The 16169-nt window shown below is 40.1% G+C and overlaps 1 protein-coding gene across 1 annotated transcript in view; it reads left to right on the top strand.

Annotated features, from left to right (window-relative positions):
- Positions 1-16169, top strand: part of LOC110024714 (calmodulin-binding transcription activator 4-like) — a gene marked incomplete at its 3' end in the record, with an annotated part of 118150 nt that overhangs the window by 15825 nt on the left and 86156 nt on the right. The window contains 2 exon segments of the mRNA XM_020724834.1: positions 10372-10503; positions 10644-10759. Coding sequence (XP_020580493.1) covers positions 10372-10503; positions 10644-10759 — 248 coding nt within the window.

Raw genomic sequence — 16169 nt, 5'->3', positions numbered from 1 at the left:
TAGCGTTCTAACACTCTTCCTTTTACTTGCCGGTCATGGCACCAAAATACTCTTCTAAGTTTTTTGGTGTGAACCCCTCTTGTATGGCGTTCGTGGTAACTGCAAAACAAGTAGATGTACTCCAAAAATTATTCTTCTTAAGGGAATAGATAGTCCTTCAGCCAACAGAGAGGAATGAGAAAGTGACAATTAACTTTGGAGAATGCATTTTTGTTTATGTGGGCCAGTTCAAGTTTGAATTGTGACTGCCATTTTGCCATGAGCTCTGGTTTATTTTGAGTCACTATAGTGTCATACCGGCTCAGGTAACATTGAACTCGGTCTCCATTATCATGACATTTGTTATCTTCCTTCGGCGGCTAGACATCCCCTGGTCCATTGAGTTCCTTTCATTACTTTTTTGGATTCAAGATGGATAGGGATGGGCATGTAATTTCTTTGTCTGGCCTCAAACTCTGGGCGATTAGGGTCGAGAGCAAGGTAAAAGACTGGCGATTGAAGTTTGTGATAGTCTCGAGTCGGAGAGGCTGGGGACCTCCGTCCGGCCCATCATGCGGGACACAAAGAAGTTGAAGACCTATTGGAGTCCATAAGTATCTATGTTGAAATGATCGAGGGCAAGAGTTGTCAGTATTTCAATTTTTGGAAGCGACGGTGATCAACAGAACTTTTATGGCCAGAGACTTTTGTCAATATGATCGAGGAGTTGGAGTTGAGGGATAAGGAGCATGAACAAATCATCGTAGCCCTGTCAAAGAGAAATAAAGAACTCGAAGAGAGAATGGTCGGGATGGTTACAGAGGAAAACCATGTCGGGCATTGTCCGAGCAGATAGAGGAGGGCCTGGCTATGACTACCGAGCGTTTTACAAAAAGTGGGCTGGTAGAGCCTAAATGGACAGATTTGAACCCACTCGCCACCCTTTTCATAAATTCAGAGTCGAATTAGCCGGGCGAAGTTAGTGATGGAGGCGACATCAGGGCTGGTAAAGCCTAAATGGACAAATATGAACCGACTCGCCACCCTTTTCATAAATTCAGAGTCAAATTAGCCGGGCGAAGTTAGTGATGGAGGCGACATCGGGTTTGCAGCCACCTAGGCCTTTTGTCATTTCTTTTTTCTTTTACTTGTAATATCTAGTTTTTCATAGGAAACCTGTTTTGCTCGGCCATGCTTGGCCGATAGGTTAATTATTTATAAAAATCATATGCATAGTGAAAATAAAAAGTTATGTACATGTCTTTGTTTAAGGATATGAAAATTTTTTGCTTACTTCTTTCTCTCTTTTTGTGCCTTATGTTTGTTTGGCTTCACCTTACAGGTTATGCGTAGTGCTTTGTTTGTTGGTAGCATGATGTCTAACCTTCGGGAGAGCAATAATTATTAGGTGTCTGGATAGCTTTTCGGGATAATTTTCTCTCCGCTCCTCGCCGAGCTTGTCGTTGCCGGGCGGGGTATCTTATTTGGATATGGAAAAATTTAGAGTAAGATGAGATCTGACCGGACAATCTTGGTGTCGTGGCCAGTGATTTTTGTTTTGGTACTCAGTCTGACAATCTTGGTGCAACGGCTTGTCAATTTTATTTTTGAGCTTAGCTGGGCGATCTTAGCGCTGCAGCTAGCCATATTTATTTTTGAGCTTAGTCGGACGATCTTGGCTCCGCGGCTAGCCATCTCCATTTTTAGGCTCAGCCGAGCGATCTTGGCGCCTCGACTGACCATCTTCATTTTTGGGCTCAATCGGGCGATCTTGGTGCTGCTGCTAGCCAACTTTATTTTTGGGCTCAACCGAGCGATCTTGGCATTGGCAGTCTTCATTTTTGGGCTCGTTCAGGCAATCTTGGTATCACGACTGGCCATCTTCATTCGCTAGGGAGGGTTGTGCTATCGTGGGTATTCATTTAGGGCGATGAGGCCAGGTTTTTACCTATTCACTTGCATAAGTCCTAGTTGCTCGATCGAACCTTAGCCTTAGGTTAGGTTCCCTCTCTATGGGAGGTGGCCTCCTAGACCCATCTCTACGATGATTGTTGTCTTGCTCTTCGCGGATTTTGTCCCTACTGGACAGAGAACCATCTCCAGACATTTTTTAGACCTAGGCTAAAGGACTTTAAGCTTGTGATGAAGGGCATTCCCGGTTTGGCCCTAATTGCGGACGTCTATGGAATCATTGTCGACCGTGTTTCTTTTTAGAAATTTTAGTTCCCCGAGTTTTAAGACTGAAAATTTTGAATTTTTAATTAGCAAAATATTTATTTATTTTACATAGTTTTTGAGAGAGAGCAGCATAAAAATGTAGAACCACACATAAAATGAGAGAACAAATATTTTTCAATTAATGTTATTGATAGAAAATAGACGGCAGATTTAAGAGAAAAATCTTTTGAGGTCGTCTCTACACCAGGTCCGAGGGACCTCATTCTCTACTTAATTCCTTAGCTTGTACGCTTTGGTTCCTACAATATATTCGATTATGTAGGGACCGTTCCTATCCTCGTGTTGCGGGATCAACTTTCTTCAGTATTAGATCTCCGAGAGCGTAAGTTTTCTCTTGAACATGTTGGTTGTAGTACTGTGCGGCTCTCTTCTTGACTTCCTCCTGACACGATGCTAATTTCACTCAGTCTTCTTCTGCCAGAGCTAGTGCGAGCATTGCTCCTTTCCTGTTTTCTTCTAGCCATTCTAGCAAATTCTCCTCGCTGAATGTCAGCCGTGAGGAGCTTTTAGTTGTGGTGGTTGTACTCTATTATCAACACGACCTCCATTCTGTGTGACAACAAGAATTGCGTTTGCCTGGTCACTGTGGACAGAGTTGTCCGGACGTCCCACAAGACGGACGAGAGTATATCTTCCCAACACAGCTTTGCCCCTTCATTTTACTTAACAGATTGAGAGTAGTTTTGTTGGTTGCATCCGCCTGGCCATTAGTTCGTTCCTTAACAGATTGAGAATAGTTTTGTTGGTTGCATCCGCCTGGCCATTAGTTCGGGGGTGATAGACCTCAACAAATTTGATGCTTATGTTCTGGCTTTGACAAAAATATATGAATTTTTTGTCTGCGAACTGCATCCCATTGTCTGTGATGATAATTAGTGGTAGGCCATATTGACAGATCAAGTCGGTCCAGAAGAAGTTGTGGACAACCTTCTTGGTGATCCCGACAATAGTTTTTGCTTCGATCCAATTTGAAAAATAATCTACTGCTATCAGTAGAAACTTGCACTGCCCTTGAAGGGTAGAAATGGCGCGAGGATGTCCAACCCCTAGACGGCGAACTTGGTGATTGGTGAAGTTTATGGGTTGGCGGATGTTACTGTGGGGCACACTTTTGACACTCTTCACACCTCCGTGAGAAAGTTTCAGCTTCTTTTAGCAGTGTTGGCCAAAAATATCCCTACCAATGGATTCAGTCACTAGCATCTTTCCTTCTGAATGAATCCTGCACTATCCAAATTGAACTTCTTGAAGAATGTCTTCCACCTTGCTTTCTTTTATGTTTCTCAGGTATAATGACGTTGTCGAGTTTCGGAAGAGCTATTGGTTTCATTTGTTTCTACAGACATCACCTTGGGCTTTTCAATGACCGATTGACCGGTCTTTGCGGTGAACTGCTCCCCAGGCAAATGCATTTGGACATTAGGTCAACCACCTGGTTTTCTTCTTGGCCGACATGCTTGGTTTTGAATTGTGTGAATTTTCAGATCTTTGCTTTGGCCATTTTAAGATACTTGATCATCGTTTCATCTTTAGCCTTGAATTCTCCATTTATTTGATTCACCACTCAATGCAAGCCTGACTTCACAACCAAACACCGGACGCTCATTTCACAGGCGAGACGCAGTCCGACGATCGGGGCTTCATATTTTTCTTGATTTTTTATCATCTCGAATTCCATAGCTACTGAGTGATACAAGTGTTCTCTTGGATGGGCTACTCAAAGCCAGCTCTAATTCCGCTCCGGATGGATTTGATGCACTGTCCATATATAGGAGCCATTCTTGTTGGCTGTTAGAACCTTCTTCGCATGGCTTCTCCTGTCTTGAAAAATCTGCCCGGAAATTTTTGACCACATGTGCCTTGATAGTTGTCCGGGGGAAGTATATGGACCAAGCTAAGACGTCACAATGGACCCAAAGCTTTTGAATATCAACTACCTATGCCTCGCATCAAAATTTTTACTTATTTAAAAGATTTACCGAGCTCTTTGTCGGTGACAGAAATCTCCAGGGTTGTTTCGTTGGTCTCAAGACCCCCTTCCCAACGATTCTGCAGGTTGAGCGGCTGCTGCTCCATGCTTCTTACCGCCCAAAGGGTGATTGCTCAATATCTCCTCGGACAATGATCACCTCTCCATTTCCTAGGAACTTCACTACGGCGTGGTACGTTGATATAGCGGTTTGGAAACTGTTGAGCAGCGGCCAAAGATGACATGTAGGTGAGAGGCGTGTCTACTATCAGTAAGTCCTTCGTCTCAATGAACTGCTTCTTGCCCTCTCCCAACGTAATCGCTAGTGGCATAACTCACAAGACCTCTTTCCTTTCCGTAAGGTCGCTCTGAAGATTGAGTTTATTAAACACTGAATTGAATAGATGAACTGCTTCTTGCCCTCTCCCAACGTACTCGCTAGTGGCATAACTCCCAAGACCTCTTTCCTTTCTCCCGAAAAGCCGTAAGGTCGCCCTGAAGATTGAGTTTATTAAACACTGAATTGAATAGGATGTTCACTAAACTGTAAGTGTATATAAGGATACTATCGACCTGGAAGTTGCTAGTTATCCCCTTTACAATGATGACATCGTTGGGAGTGAAGGTGGGTGGGGGAAGTTCCCCTTTCTCAGCATTGATGCAACATTGCACAGTTCTCCCATCCTTGGTCCCTTCTAGGAGGTTCGCCGAGAGGATTCTGTTCCTCCAAAAATAGCCGAGACAATCCCGCCGATGCGGACAACGTTCGTCCAGACGAGTCCTTCTGGGACTTCTACTACTGGGGTCTTACCATGCCTCTAGCCTGATGTTCCCGTTGCCACAAATTCCTTGAGCTTTCAGTCCCTAATGAGCTTCTCAATCAGGTTTCGGAGGTGTTTGCATTCCTCCGTATCGTGGCTTTGGTCTTGGTGGCACTTGTAATAATCTAGGAGAAATGCTCCGACCCTCATCGGTTGTGCCTACTTGAAGTATTCTTTATCTTAGATGGCTCCCGCATTCTCTGCCATCGACACCCTCAACGGAACGGTTCAAGGGGGCCTTGTATTCATCAAATGGTTGTTCATATTTCTGGGCCGACCTCTCATAATACTGAGCCGATCGCTGGTCTCGGCTCCTTGTATGACCTCTCTGATTGTTACGTTGGTCGGACCCTCTGTTGTCACGAGCGGGTCGGCCGTCTTCTTTTCTCGATCGAATAGATGTTCTGGGATCTTCCCATGGTTTCCACCCGCCACTTTGCGGGGCTCTCTTCTGGGCCCGGTGGTCTGCCGGATCTGATTGGGGGTTGCTTTCTTTGACGATGTTGTGCTTGTTGGCAATTTCCAACAACCCGTCGAAATACGGGGCTCTCTTCTGGGCCTGGTGGTTTGCTGGATCTGATTGGGGGATGCTTTCTTTGACGATGATGTGCTTGTTGGCAATTTCCAACAACCCGTCGAAATCCCGGGGCTTGTGCAAATTGATGTTCCCGGGGCTCGTGCAAATTGATGTCATAACGAAACCTCTCAGGCCTCAGACCCTACTTTAGGGCGACTTGTCCCATGTCGGTTCGGAAGTCATTCACATCCATTATCTCCTTCTGAAATCGTAGGATGTAGGAATTCAGGCTCTATTTTGGTCATTATTTATGCCATCACAAGGACTGCACGCTCTTCTTGGGCAAATTATGTCAAGGAAATTCTGCAGAAGTCTGAAAAGCTGTTGATGCTTTCGACAGGAATCTAGTTGAACAACCTAAAGACTGACGACCTCAGGGTGGTAAAGAACAGACAAAATTTGAATGTGTTTGATACTTTCAACAGACACATTGCAGATTCAAACGAGGCAATATGGTTGTTAGGATTCAACCAACCCTTATATGCCTTCAATGCTGGCAGCTTGAACTTCTCCGAGGGCTTAGCTCCCGAGAGACGAAGGGAGAAGGGATTCTCTTGGTGATGTGACGCCTCAGTGTGCTCGAACCACTGTCTCTTCACTTGCGCGGATCCAACTTTGTCTTAGTACTATGAATGTTCGACTCTCTTGGGGCCGTGGTTCAGCCTTCTGTCATTGTGTGTCCTGACACCGTTTCTTGAGGAGCGTTTTTCCCTCGGGTAGTCTGATCTTCTCCTAAGACCATGACGGCCCTCAGGAGTTCTGCAATCTGGTCCGAACCTGATTCATTATCTAGATTCTTAATTCTTTCATTTCCTGTTGCATGAATTCTTCCACGCCTTCTCTGGCGTGTTCTGAATTTTCCATGTCTTTCTGGTGATTCTCCTATTCTCCTCTCGTTGTGACTGTTGCACTCCTCTTCTTGTCGATAACATGATTCCACGCTCACCGCACTTTTGAGGATGTTGAATCCAAATATGTCTGAGAGACATCTAAGGAATGGAGCGCAAAAGGGAGGAAAAGAGCTGAGTGAGCACAATAGTGAATAGTAAAATCGTGTAACTTTTATTCATGAACTGAGCTTTTATTTATAGGAATGCGAGTTGTAAGATTACATTATGTGTCCCTAGTAAAGTAGGTCTAACAGGGGTATTTTGGATAATACATAGTTATATGGTCGGAAGCCTTAAATGACGTCCAGTCGGGTCGTGATTCAGACGGTTATACACCAGGAGTCTAAGAGGGTGACCGACCGGGTCATGACTCGGGTGGCTATGACTGAAGGGTTGACCGGAAGGCGTCGGTGGTCTGCCTAAGATCCGAGCAGTTCTAATCATCCGTACGAATTGGTTGAGGAATGTCAGTAGATTCATCAACGCGAGTTTAGTACTGGTGACCCTTTCAGAAGATAGTCGAGTTCCGTTAGCCAAGGGGTTATTTTTCTCCTGGTCAGCAGGAGCCAAGCGGGTAAATACGGGCCCTCAAACTACCCCTGGTGGGTATCAAACCGCCATATTATTTCTCCGGCGGCTGTTAGATTTTTGTGAGATTTGTGCTGACACTTTTTGTATGTGCTCCTAGGCTTTCAGGTGGTACTTTGGCTATATATTGGTCTCTAGGTGGTATATATATTCCCTATACCCTTTCACGTCCTTGGTGCTTCACTGCCATGCCTCCCTTCTTGTTGCAAGCCGTCTCGACAATGGCCCTTTTGTTGTTTTCTTGCATATTTCCTCTGTCCAGCTCTTACTCCTTGCCGTCATTGTTGTTCCAGTCCTCTACCTCGCTACCGCAGTTGTCCAACCCTCCATCTTTGTGGTCGCCACCATTTCAACCCTCCATCCTTGCTACTATCTCCTCGACAGCTCTCTCACATCGCTCCTTTCTATTTTCTTGTTGTTTGACACTGGGGACACATATTTCTGCATCTTCCTGCTTAAAAATTGACATCTTTAATTTCCTAACCTTTGCATCTTCACCCCAACTTCCTCTCCCTCCACTATTTTCCCCGTGTACCAAGGGTAAAATTTCCTCCTTTGATTATAGCCATATCCCATCCCAACTTCTCTCATTTCTTCTTCGTGCTCCTCCATACCCCTTACATAGTCTCTTCTCCATGTTTTGACCCAACTACCTCCATCTAAGATCTCTAATCCACCACCAATCAGAGCCCTACAAGGGGGTTCTTAATGTGGGATGGTTTCCTCTTTGTGTTCCTTTCGTTCAATCTCTTTCCATTTTGATTTAGCCAAGGATTCCCTGGTCAACTCTTGGTTAGAGTTTGCAAAATGAACTGTCGGTAGGGCCTTGAATTGCATCTCGATAAGTTTTCTCATCATCTTCTCAAGGTGCTCGAATCAGCCCTCAATTTGGTTTTCCATGGAAGATCTATTGTCTATAGAGAAAAACATTTCTTCTATGGTGGAGAACCTTTCCTCCATCCTAGATCTGGTTTGATTAATCTCTTCTTGTAATTTCGTTTCGAAATCATCTACTTTCTTGGTCTCTATTACTTCCTATATAATCCTGGAACTCCTTTATGCCAAAATTGCAAGGTTAGAAATTTTTGTACGTGGTTTCAGCATGGAACTCTGGACGCTACTATCCTGTTGCTGACCTCTCTCAATCAAAATTCGAATCCGTAACACGTCTCGATCGCGTGCGCGGTCTGGAACTTCTTTACAAAGGGATCCCGATCATTGTTTTTGATCAAGAATGGTGTAGAACTTCTGTTCTCTACGATTCGTTCACTTCCCTGCGCACTTTTGTGCCCTATGATCTCGTTGTTGGCTTCCAAGCCATGAGGAAATCGTGACTTGGCATTTGTATGCAATTCCAATTTTTTGCCCTGTATTTCGTGACGTCTTCGTTGCTTCACAACTAACTCTAATTGTGACTGAATCGCGATAACGAGGCAGGAGGAGAATACGTGTTCTTCTATATCTCGTGATCATCTGTATGCCGCATTCTTTGTACGCCACGATCGTCTGTATTTCTCCTGTCATCGCTTCCTTGCAAACTCAGGCTCAAATCGTGACAGTATCGTTTAGTCGCAATCCCGTCATCACTCGATCCGATCCTCAACCCTTGTGCTTCCTAGAACAGCCTCTCCTATGAGCTGATATCCCTTCTTATTTCCAGATCGATGTTCTGATACCAATTTGATAGGATTCTGTATAGAAATTTGAGCAAAACAAATATATTGTTTCTCTAAAGCAAATGATACAACCACAAATATATAAAATAATAGATAATCATTTACAATTCAAGAGGTATATCTCTCATGTCCTACAATTTGAGAGGTAAAAATCTCTACCAAACCCTAAACCTAAGACTCACAACATTAATCTTTTGCATGACCATAGCCCTAATCCTATTAGCCCTATTTATATTAAATAATAATAAATGATAAAAAACTAAATTGCCCATAGGCACACAGAAGATTGCCCTTAGGCTAGGCACTGTCATACCATCTTGTTGTTTGAAAACATGTTCTATGGTCTTAATTTCAAGCAAAACAGAAAAATACAATTTACTTAGTGGTTTTGTGATAGTTATTGTGAGACTCACTTTTGTTTCATTTGCCTAATGCACAAATTTGATGCTGGATCATACCATAACAAAATAAAAAATCCCAAATTTTTAATGCTTTAAATGTACATGTTAGTTTATCACTAAATTCTATCTCTATTTGTTGGAATTAATCACCTTTTCTTCCCTTTGATTATACAATCCTATAGGATGTATGTTCCAACCTTTTGGATACTTTGTGTAGTAACCTGAACATTCATCGATCAAGATATTGCCCTCTTTGGCTTAAGGAACTTACAATCTTGTTACATTGATGTAACTTATGAGGAGGTCACCCATCTCAAGTGTGCTCTTGTACGAGCACGCTTAACCTAGAGTTTTAACTGAAATTCCAACTATTATACCAAAAGGCGCTTAAATGTTTAAGATTTCATCTTCATTTTACTTAAGGGGTTTCACAATCTCTCCCACTTAAGTAATTGACATCCTTGTCATTTTTTTAACCCAAATTCATGCACTAGACATATATAGGATCCTAGTGGCAGCTTCTACAGATTCAAGATGTAGCTCTCACTATATAGCACTTGGTCCCATCTAGGGTTCAAAAGGTGGCTCCCATAATATAACATTTTATTTGTATAATACTTAGTTCCCGTATTATGATTAGTGTAAGATTCTGATACCATTTCTAACAACTTGTAGCTCCCATCCATTGAGATTTTACTCATTTTGGCCTAATGACTTCATGATTTTGTTCCATTTGTGTAACTTCCCTAGAAATCACTCATCCCATAAGTGCTTCTGTATAGGCATGCTTAAATCTGGAGTTTCTAATAAAACTCCGACCATTACACAAAAAAATACCTTGATATTTAAGCGTTTAGCTTTATTCTATTTAAGGGTGTTGACAATTTTGAAATTCGTGAAGTAAATTTGAATGGTTCAAAAATAATTTATGTACTTGAAACTGTTGTTTGAAATTAATTGCAATTTTCTTTTTGGGGATTGCTATTTTGTCGAAAATGTACATTTTTCGAGTTCTTTCTGGGTTGTATTATTCTGAAACGTAACAAGCAAAATATGTTTATGATCTAGTCATCCTATATAATATGGTTTTTAGCTTTTCGAAAGCTATAAGGGAAGTTTCTGTGTTTTGAAATGATACATAATGGCATTGTTTTGGCTCGTGATTAATTGTTTTTTTAATGACATCAGAAGAAACGGAATTTCATGTTGTTGTTATGCACTTTATGTAATAGGTACAAGTTTTGACTTCAACAAATTGCTCCAGGAAGCTAAGAGCAGGTGGCTAAACAATTCAGAAGTTCTTTTTATATTGCAGAATCATAAGGGTCTTCCAATTGAGAATGAAACTCCTGAAAAGCCAATCAGTAATACTTCAGTTCCTGCAAAATTATTATTATTATTATTATTCTTTTTATTATTATTGGTTTCTTATTGTCATTCAGTCCCATAGTGCATTGTAGTAGTGCTAAACATCTAAATATTATCACTTCTGATTTTTCAACAGGTGGTTCCTTGTTCCTTTTTAACCGCAGGGTTCTTAGGTTTTTCCGTAAAGATGGTCACATTTGGAGGAAAAAGAAGGACGGTAGAACAGTTAATGAAGCCCATGAGCGCCTCAAGGTTTGTTCAATATATTTTTTTTTCCTTAAAGATAAAGTAGATGGCCAATATGTAGCAATAGTTTGTTTGCATCATTGTTACTTGGGAAATCCAAATATATTATTAATTTAGGAATATTACCAAATTTTGGGGCCGTTTGGGATCACTTTTATTTTTTGTTTTGTACTATGTTTTTATTTTATTTTGTTTATGTTTTGATTTGAAAATGTTTTTATTTTATTTTGTTTATGTTTTAATTTGAAATAAAACATGTTTGATTTGAAGCAAAACATGTTTGGTATGTTTTATAAAGATATAATTGTTTTTGAAAACACTTAGAAGCTATTTTGAGTGCTATCAAAAGTATGTTTCTTTATTTTTAGAAATAAAAAATAAAAATATATTAAAAACACGTTAAACAAATATATTTTTAAAAACAGCCAAAAACAAAAACTATAACGTAAAAGAAAATTGATCCCAAACAAGCTCTTAATGTTTTTTTTTTATAATTTGTGCAGGGCTTTTGTGTCCTTTCTCCTTTTAGGACTCTTCTCTCACTTTTCTTTAATTGTAGGGGCTTTTAAATAAAATCCAGGTCATGCTATGCCTTTTAAATAGCCTTGGAGTCCTTTGGACCAAGTTGCTGAATAAGATCATTCATTTCCTGAAGCAATCCTACGCTTCATTTGTAGGATCAGTGAGATTCCATCCTTTTCTGAGTGTGTCAGGAGTTATTTGATTTGTCAAGAGCATTTTCTGGGTACAATTTTTTCTTAGGTCATTTACGTACATAGCACACAATTCTTATCTATTTACATATCTGACACCCAAACATTCATATTTACACACATAGCACTCAAAATCTTTAATATCACATAAAAAATAGCACAAGTACAACTTTTTAAAAATGAAGTACACCTCATAGGTTAAAGCACCGAAGTAGTATGTATGTAAATATGAAAGTTTAGGTATGAGATATGTAAATGCATCATAATTGTGTGCTACGTATGTAAATTTTCCTTTTGGTTTTTACCATTAATGTTGCAGTTTCATTGCTTCTTTCTAGTTTACTATTGTCCCAACCATCCAACACCCTCAAAACTATTATAAACATTTACTATCATCATGCTTCCCTTTTAAAGCTCTATCAAAATATCTAGTTTTGAATCCTGAAGCAATATCTTTGTTTTTTGAGCATAAGGCTAATCACATTAATTCATGATTTAGATTCAGGGAGATAGCATGATGTCCAACCGTCTCTTAGTGAATGAAATCAAGGGGGTATTTTGGGGCTGATTTGTGTAGTGGGGTTCCTAGATTAAGATTTATTTGTATTAATATTGGTTACAAATTAGCCAACCCAAAATGAAGTTATCAATGAAGAGGATTATTGTAGGAAACTAATTCTTGGCTACTACAATAGATGTTTCAAAAAGTGGAGTAAGGCATGGTGTTTTACCTTTATGAGGGCTAAAGCCACTTGAATTTTTAATTTTTAATAGTTTATAAATTTAAATATGATTAAAAAATAAATATAAAAAATAAAAACAATTATAAAATCTAAACTTTGTTATCATAGGATTCATAATCTAACTTCATAGTCTAATTGACAAAAATATATAAAATAAAACAAAATGAAATGTAAATAACTCTAGCATATTTTTATGATCAGGCATTTGAGATTTTCAAGTATTATAACAATCTCAAATAGCTTCTTATTAAAAAATATAGAACACATGATAGAAGTGATCGATTGATTTTTTGAAACTAAAATTTGTGCATTTGCTATTATTAGATATGTTGGGGATTTTTATTTGTATACGATAACCTTAAATGCTCATAATTTTATGGACGGATAGTGATTTTTGATGAATCGAATGTTGTTGGACTTCATATTATTTGTTTATTATTTATATGACTTTTAGATCTATTTTGCTTTTCCACTTTTGAGAATTTTGATAGGAAGTTGTAATGTAATTTTTTTCTTTTGAGTATATGCATATAACATTTAAACAAAAAAGATAGAAAAGTATGTAGAGTGGATAACTACATGTGCAAAATGAGATTTATCATCTCTCACAAAAGTAAAATGGGAGTGATTATTTCTTACATCTTTCAAAATAAAACTATCCTATAAGTAGAGCTGAGCAATGGGTTGTTTTGTTGTTGTCTGATAGTGTGACAGAAAAGAACTTGTTTAAATTGTCAAAAATGAGAGGTCCAAATCATTCGTGCAAGTATCATGCCATTTCTTCCTCTCAATGGTATGCCTAAGAAGTGAGCTTATGTTATTATGGGGAGGAATGCTTTTTTCTAGTATATGATCTATTCAATTATACATTTAATTGTGACCATTATACAATTGTGGTTGAAATGAATTTGAATGAGCATATTAGCGCATGGTACGAGCAATGATCTAGAGATATTTAGAAATTGAAAGAAATAACAACTAACATATCAAAATTGTGACTATTAGACATTTAAATTAGGGTTTTTCGGTTGGTAGAATTAGGAGTGCATTGCATTCCTAATACATAAATTTTAGATATTTAGCTATTGAAATTCATTGTAAAATAGCTTTGTATTTGAAATTCAATTTTTAGTTCATTTTCTCTGAATCAGGAATTCGCTCGATTTGGGTGAATTCCAAAGACACATCTTAAGAGTAATATATCATTGGCCATCCCACACGCTGCAACTCACCACCATCGCCACCCGCCAAACATCATCAGCTACTGTCATTAGATACCTTTGTTATCCGCCCACCAGCGGCCACCACCGCCACTCGCTGATTACTGCCAGCAGATCGACAATCATTACTATGAACTGCCGCCTCTGACCACCGCCTCCTGCAGCCTCTTTCGGTAGCTATTGCCGGCCACCGTCGTTTGTTTCAAAGTTTGGGCTTGAGGAAATTTTCATTTAATTCTTAGTTTAATGATTTATATAAAAAATAAATGGTTATTTATAGAAATTGTATGCTCTAAAGGCGGACTTGTCTTCTAGGTCTCAGGATTTGTCAAATAGGGTTTGACGTAGTTGCTAGTCGATTCCCCATATGATTCTCCAAGATGAGCTTAAGGCAAACTCGCCAGCTATTTTCATAGAGGAGCTCATTAAATTAGTTTTGAGATGGCCAAAATCAAAGCGAACTCTTAAGTCGATGATGAGGATATATTCACTAAACTCATGAATAACATCAAACTCGTCGAATCGCTATAGTTCAAACATTCTCTTAAGCCTAGAGAGCCTTTAAGCGAGTACCACCAAATGAGCCGACAACTTCTCTAAGTCTAGGAACTGACTACTAGTCCACATGTTTACTTAAGATTTATGCCCCTAATTCTTTTCTTTGCAGTTTTTCATTGTGACTTCCCGTTTCAACTATACTCGAGAGGAACCGAAGGGATGGAAGATGGTGGGAGTTGGGAACTGAAGAGGGGAAGAGAAAGCGAATGAATTCTCTATTGAGCCAAGTGGCTTGTCTCCCGAGAGGAACCGAAGAGATGGAAGATGGTGGGAGTTGGAACTGAAGAGGGGAAGAGAAAGCGAGGAGTCAGACATTTGAAGAGGGGGGAAGGGAAGTGAGTGTCGGGAAGCTAGGGAGATGATGTACGCCCTATAAATTATCGAATGAATTCTCTATTGAGCCAAGTGGCTTGTCTCTGGTGAATGAAGATAAGAGGGAGGAGCTTAGACATTATACAATTTTGGTTGAAATGAATTTGAATGAACATATTAACGCATGGTAGGAGCAAAGATCTAGAGATATTTAGAAATTGAAAGAAATAACAACTAACATATCAAAATTGTGACTATTAGACATTTAAATTAGGGTTTTTCGGTTGGTAGAATTAGGAGTGCATTGCATTCCTAATACATAAATTTTAGATATTTAGCTATTGAAATTCATTGTAAAATAGCTTTGTATTTGAAATTCAATTTTTAGTTCATTTTCTCTGAATCAGGAATTCGCTCGATTTGGGTGAATTCCAAAGACACATCTTAAGAGTAATATATCATTGGCCATCCCACACGCTGCAACTCACCACCATCGCCACCCGCCAAACATCATCAGCTACTTTCAATAGATACCTTTGTTATCCGCCCACCAGCGGCCACCACCGCCACTCGCTGATTACTGCCCCGCCTCCTACAACCTCCTTCAGTATCTATTGCCATGTACCACTATTTGTTTCAGAGGTAGCTTGAGGAAAATTTCATTTAATTCTAAATTTAATGATTTATATAAAGAATTAATGGTTATTTATAGGAATTGTATGCCTTAAAGGTCGACTTGTCATCTAGGTCCCAAGATTTATCAAATAAGATTTGACGTATTTGCTAGCTGATTCCCAAGGTGAATCTCTAAGCTAAGCTCAAGACAAACTCGCTAGCTAGTTTCCTAGAGGAGCTCATTAAATCTGTTTTGAAATAGCCAAAGTCAAGGTGAACGCTTCAGTCAATTACGAGGATACATTCACTAAACGCTTGAAGAACTCGTGTAAAGACAACATCAAGCTCATCAGATCACTATGGTTTAGACATTCTCTTGAGCTTAGAGAGCCCTTCAGTGAGTACCACCAAAAGAACCGACGACTTCTCCAAGTCTGGGAACTGACTACCAGTCCACAAGCTTACTTAAACTATATGCCTTTATTATTTTTCTTTGCATTTTTTCATTCTGAAGTCTCATTTCAACTACCCAAGAGGAATTGAAGGGAGGGGAGATGATGCGAGGAGTCGAGAATTGAAGAGGGGAAAAGAAAGCGAGGAGTCAGACAGCCAAAGAGAGGAGAAATGAAGTGAGGAGTGCCGAGAGGTCAAGGAGGTGAAGTATGCCCTATAAATTGTTGAATGACTTGCCTGTTCAGCCAAGCGCCTTGTCTGTGGTGAAGGAAGATGAGATGGAGGAGTTTTTGTGCGTGTAGAGGAGTGAGGCTTTCGTGGAGAGGATGAGGAAGGCGGTTGCGGTCGAGATGCAATCGAAGAAGTCAAAGAGGACTTTGTGGCTCTATAGAAGAGCTGGGCTCGTGCGGGAGGGGTCCAAAGTCAGAGTTCTCAAGCATAGAGGAGGCAAAGCGAGTGCACGAGTCTACAGGTTAGGGTTCGACCGAAGAGTGAGGCAAGGTTTTAATATTAATTTATTTAATAAAACTTCTTTATATATATATATATATATATAATACATATATCTCCATGTCGTCGTCCCGCTTTGCTAGGGTTCCGCCCCATGCCGAACCCTATCATCTTTCGGCTTTGGGATTTACTCGTGTCGTCGTCTGCTTTCATTCGCGAAGTCTCGCGTTTGCTTTTGCGTCTCGTCTGGCGGCAATGCTGCGGTCGTCTTTGTTTGCGACAAAGCCGCTCGGCTGCGTCTTGTCTGCGACAGAGCCGCTCGACAGCTTCTCTCGTCTGCGACAGAACCGCT

This window comes from Phalaenopsis equestris, unplaced genomic scaffold, assembly GCF_001263595.1.
Source record: "Phalaenopsis equestris unplaced genomic scaffold, ASM126359v1 Scaffold000270, whole genome shotgun sequence".
Lineage (NCBI taxonomy): Eukaryota > Viridiplantae > Streptophyta > Magnoliopsida > Asparagales > Orchidaceae > Phalaenopsis > Phalaenopsis equestris.
Note: the sequence above shows the minus strand (reverse complement) of the source record. Positions and strands in the feature narration are given on the sequence as shown.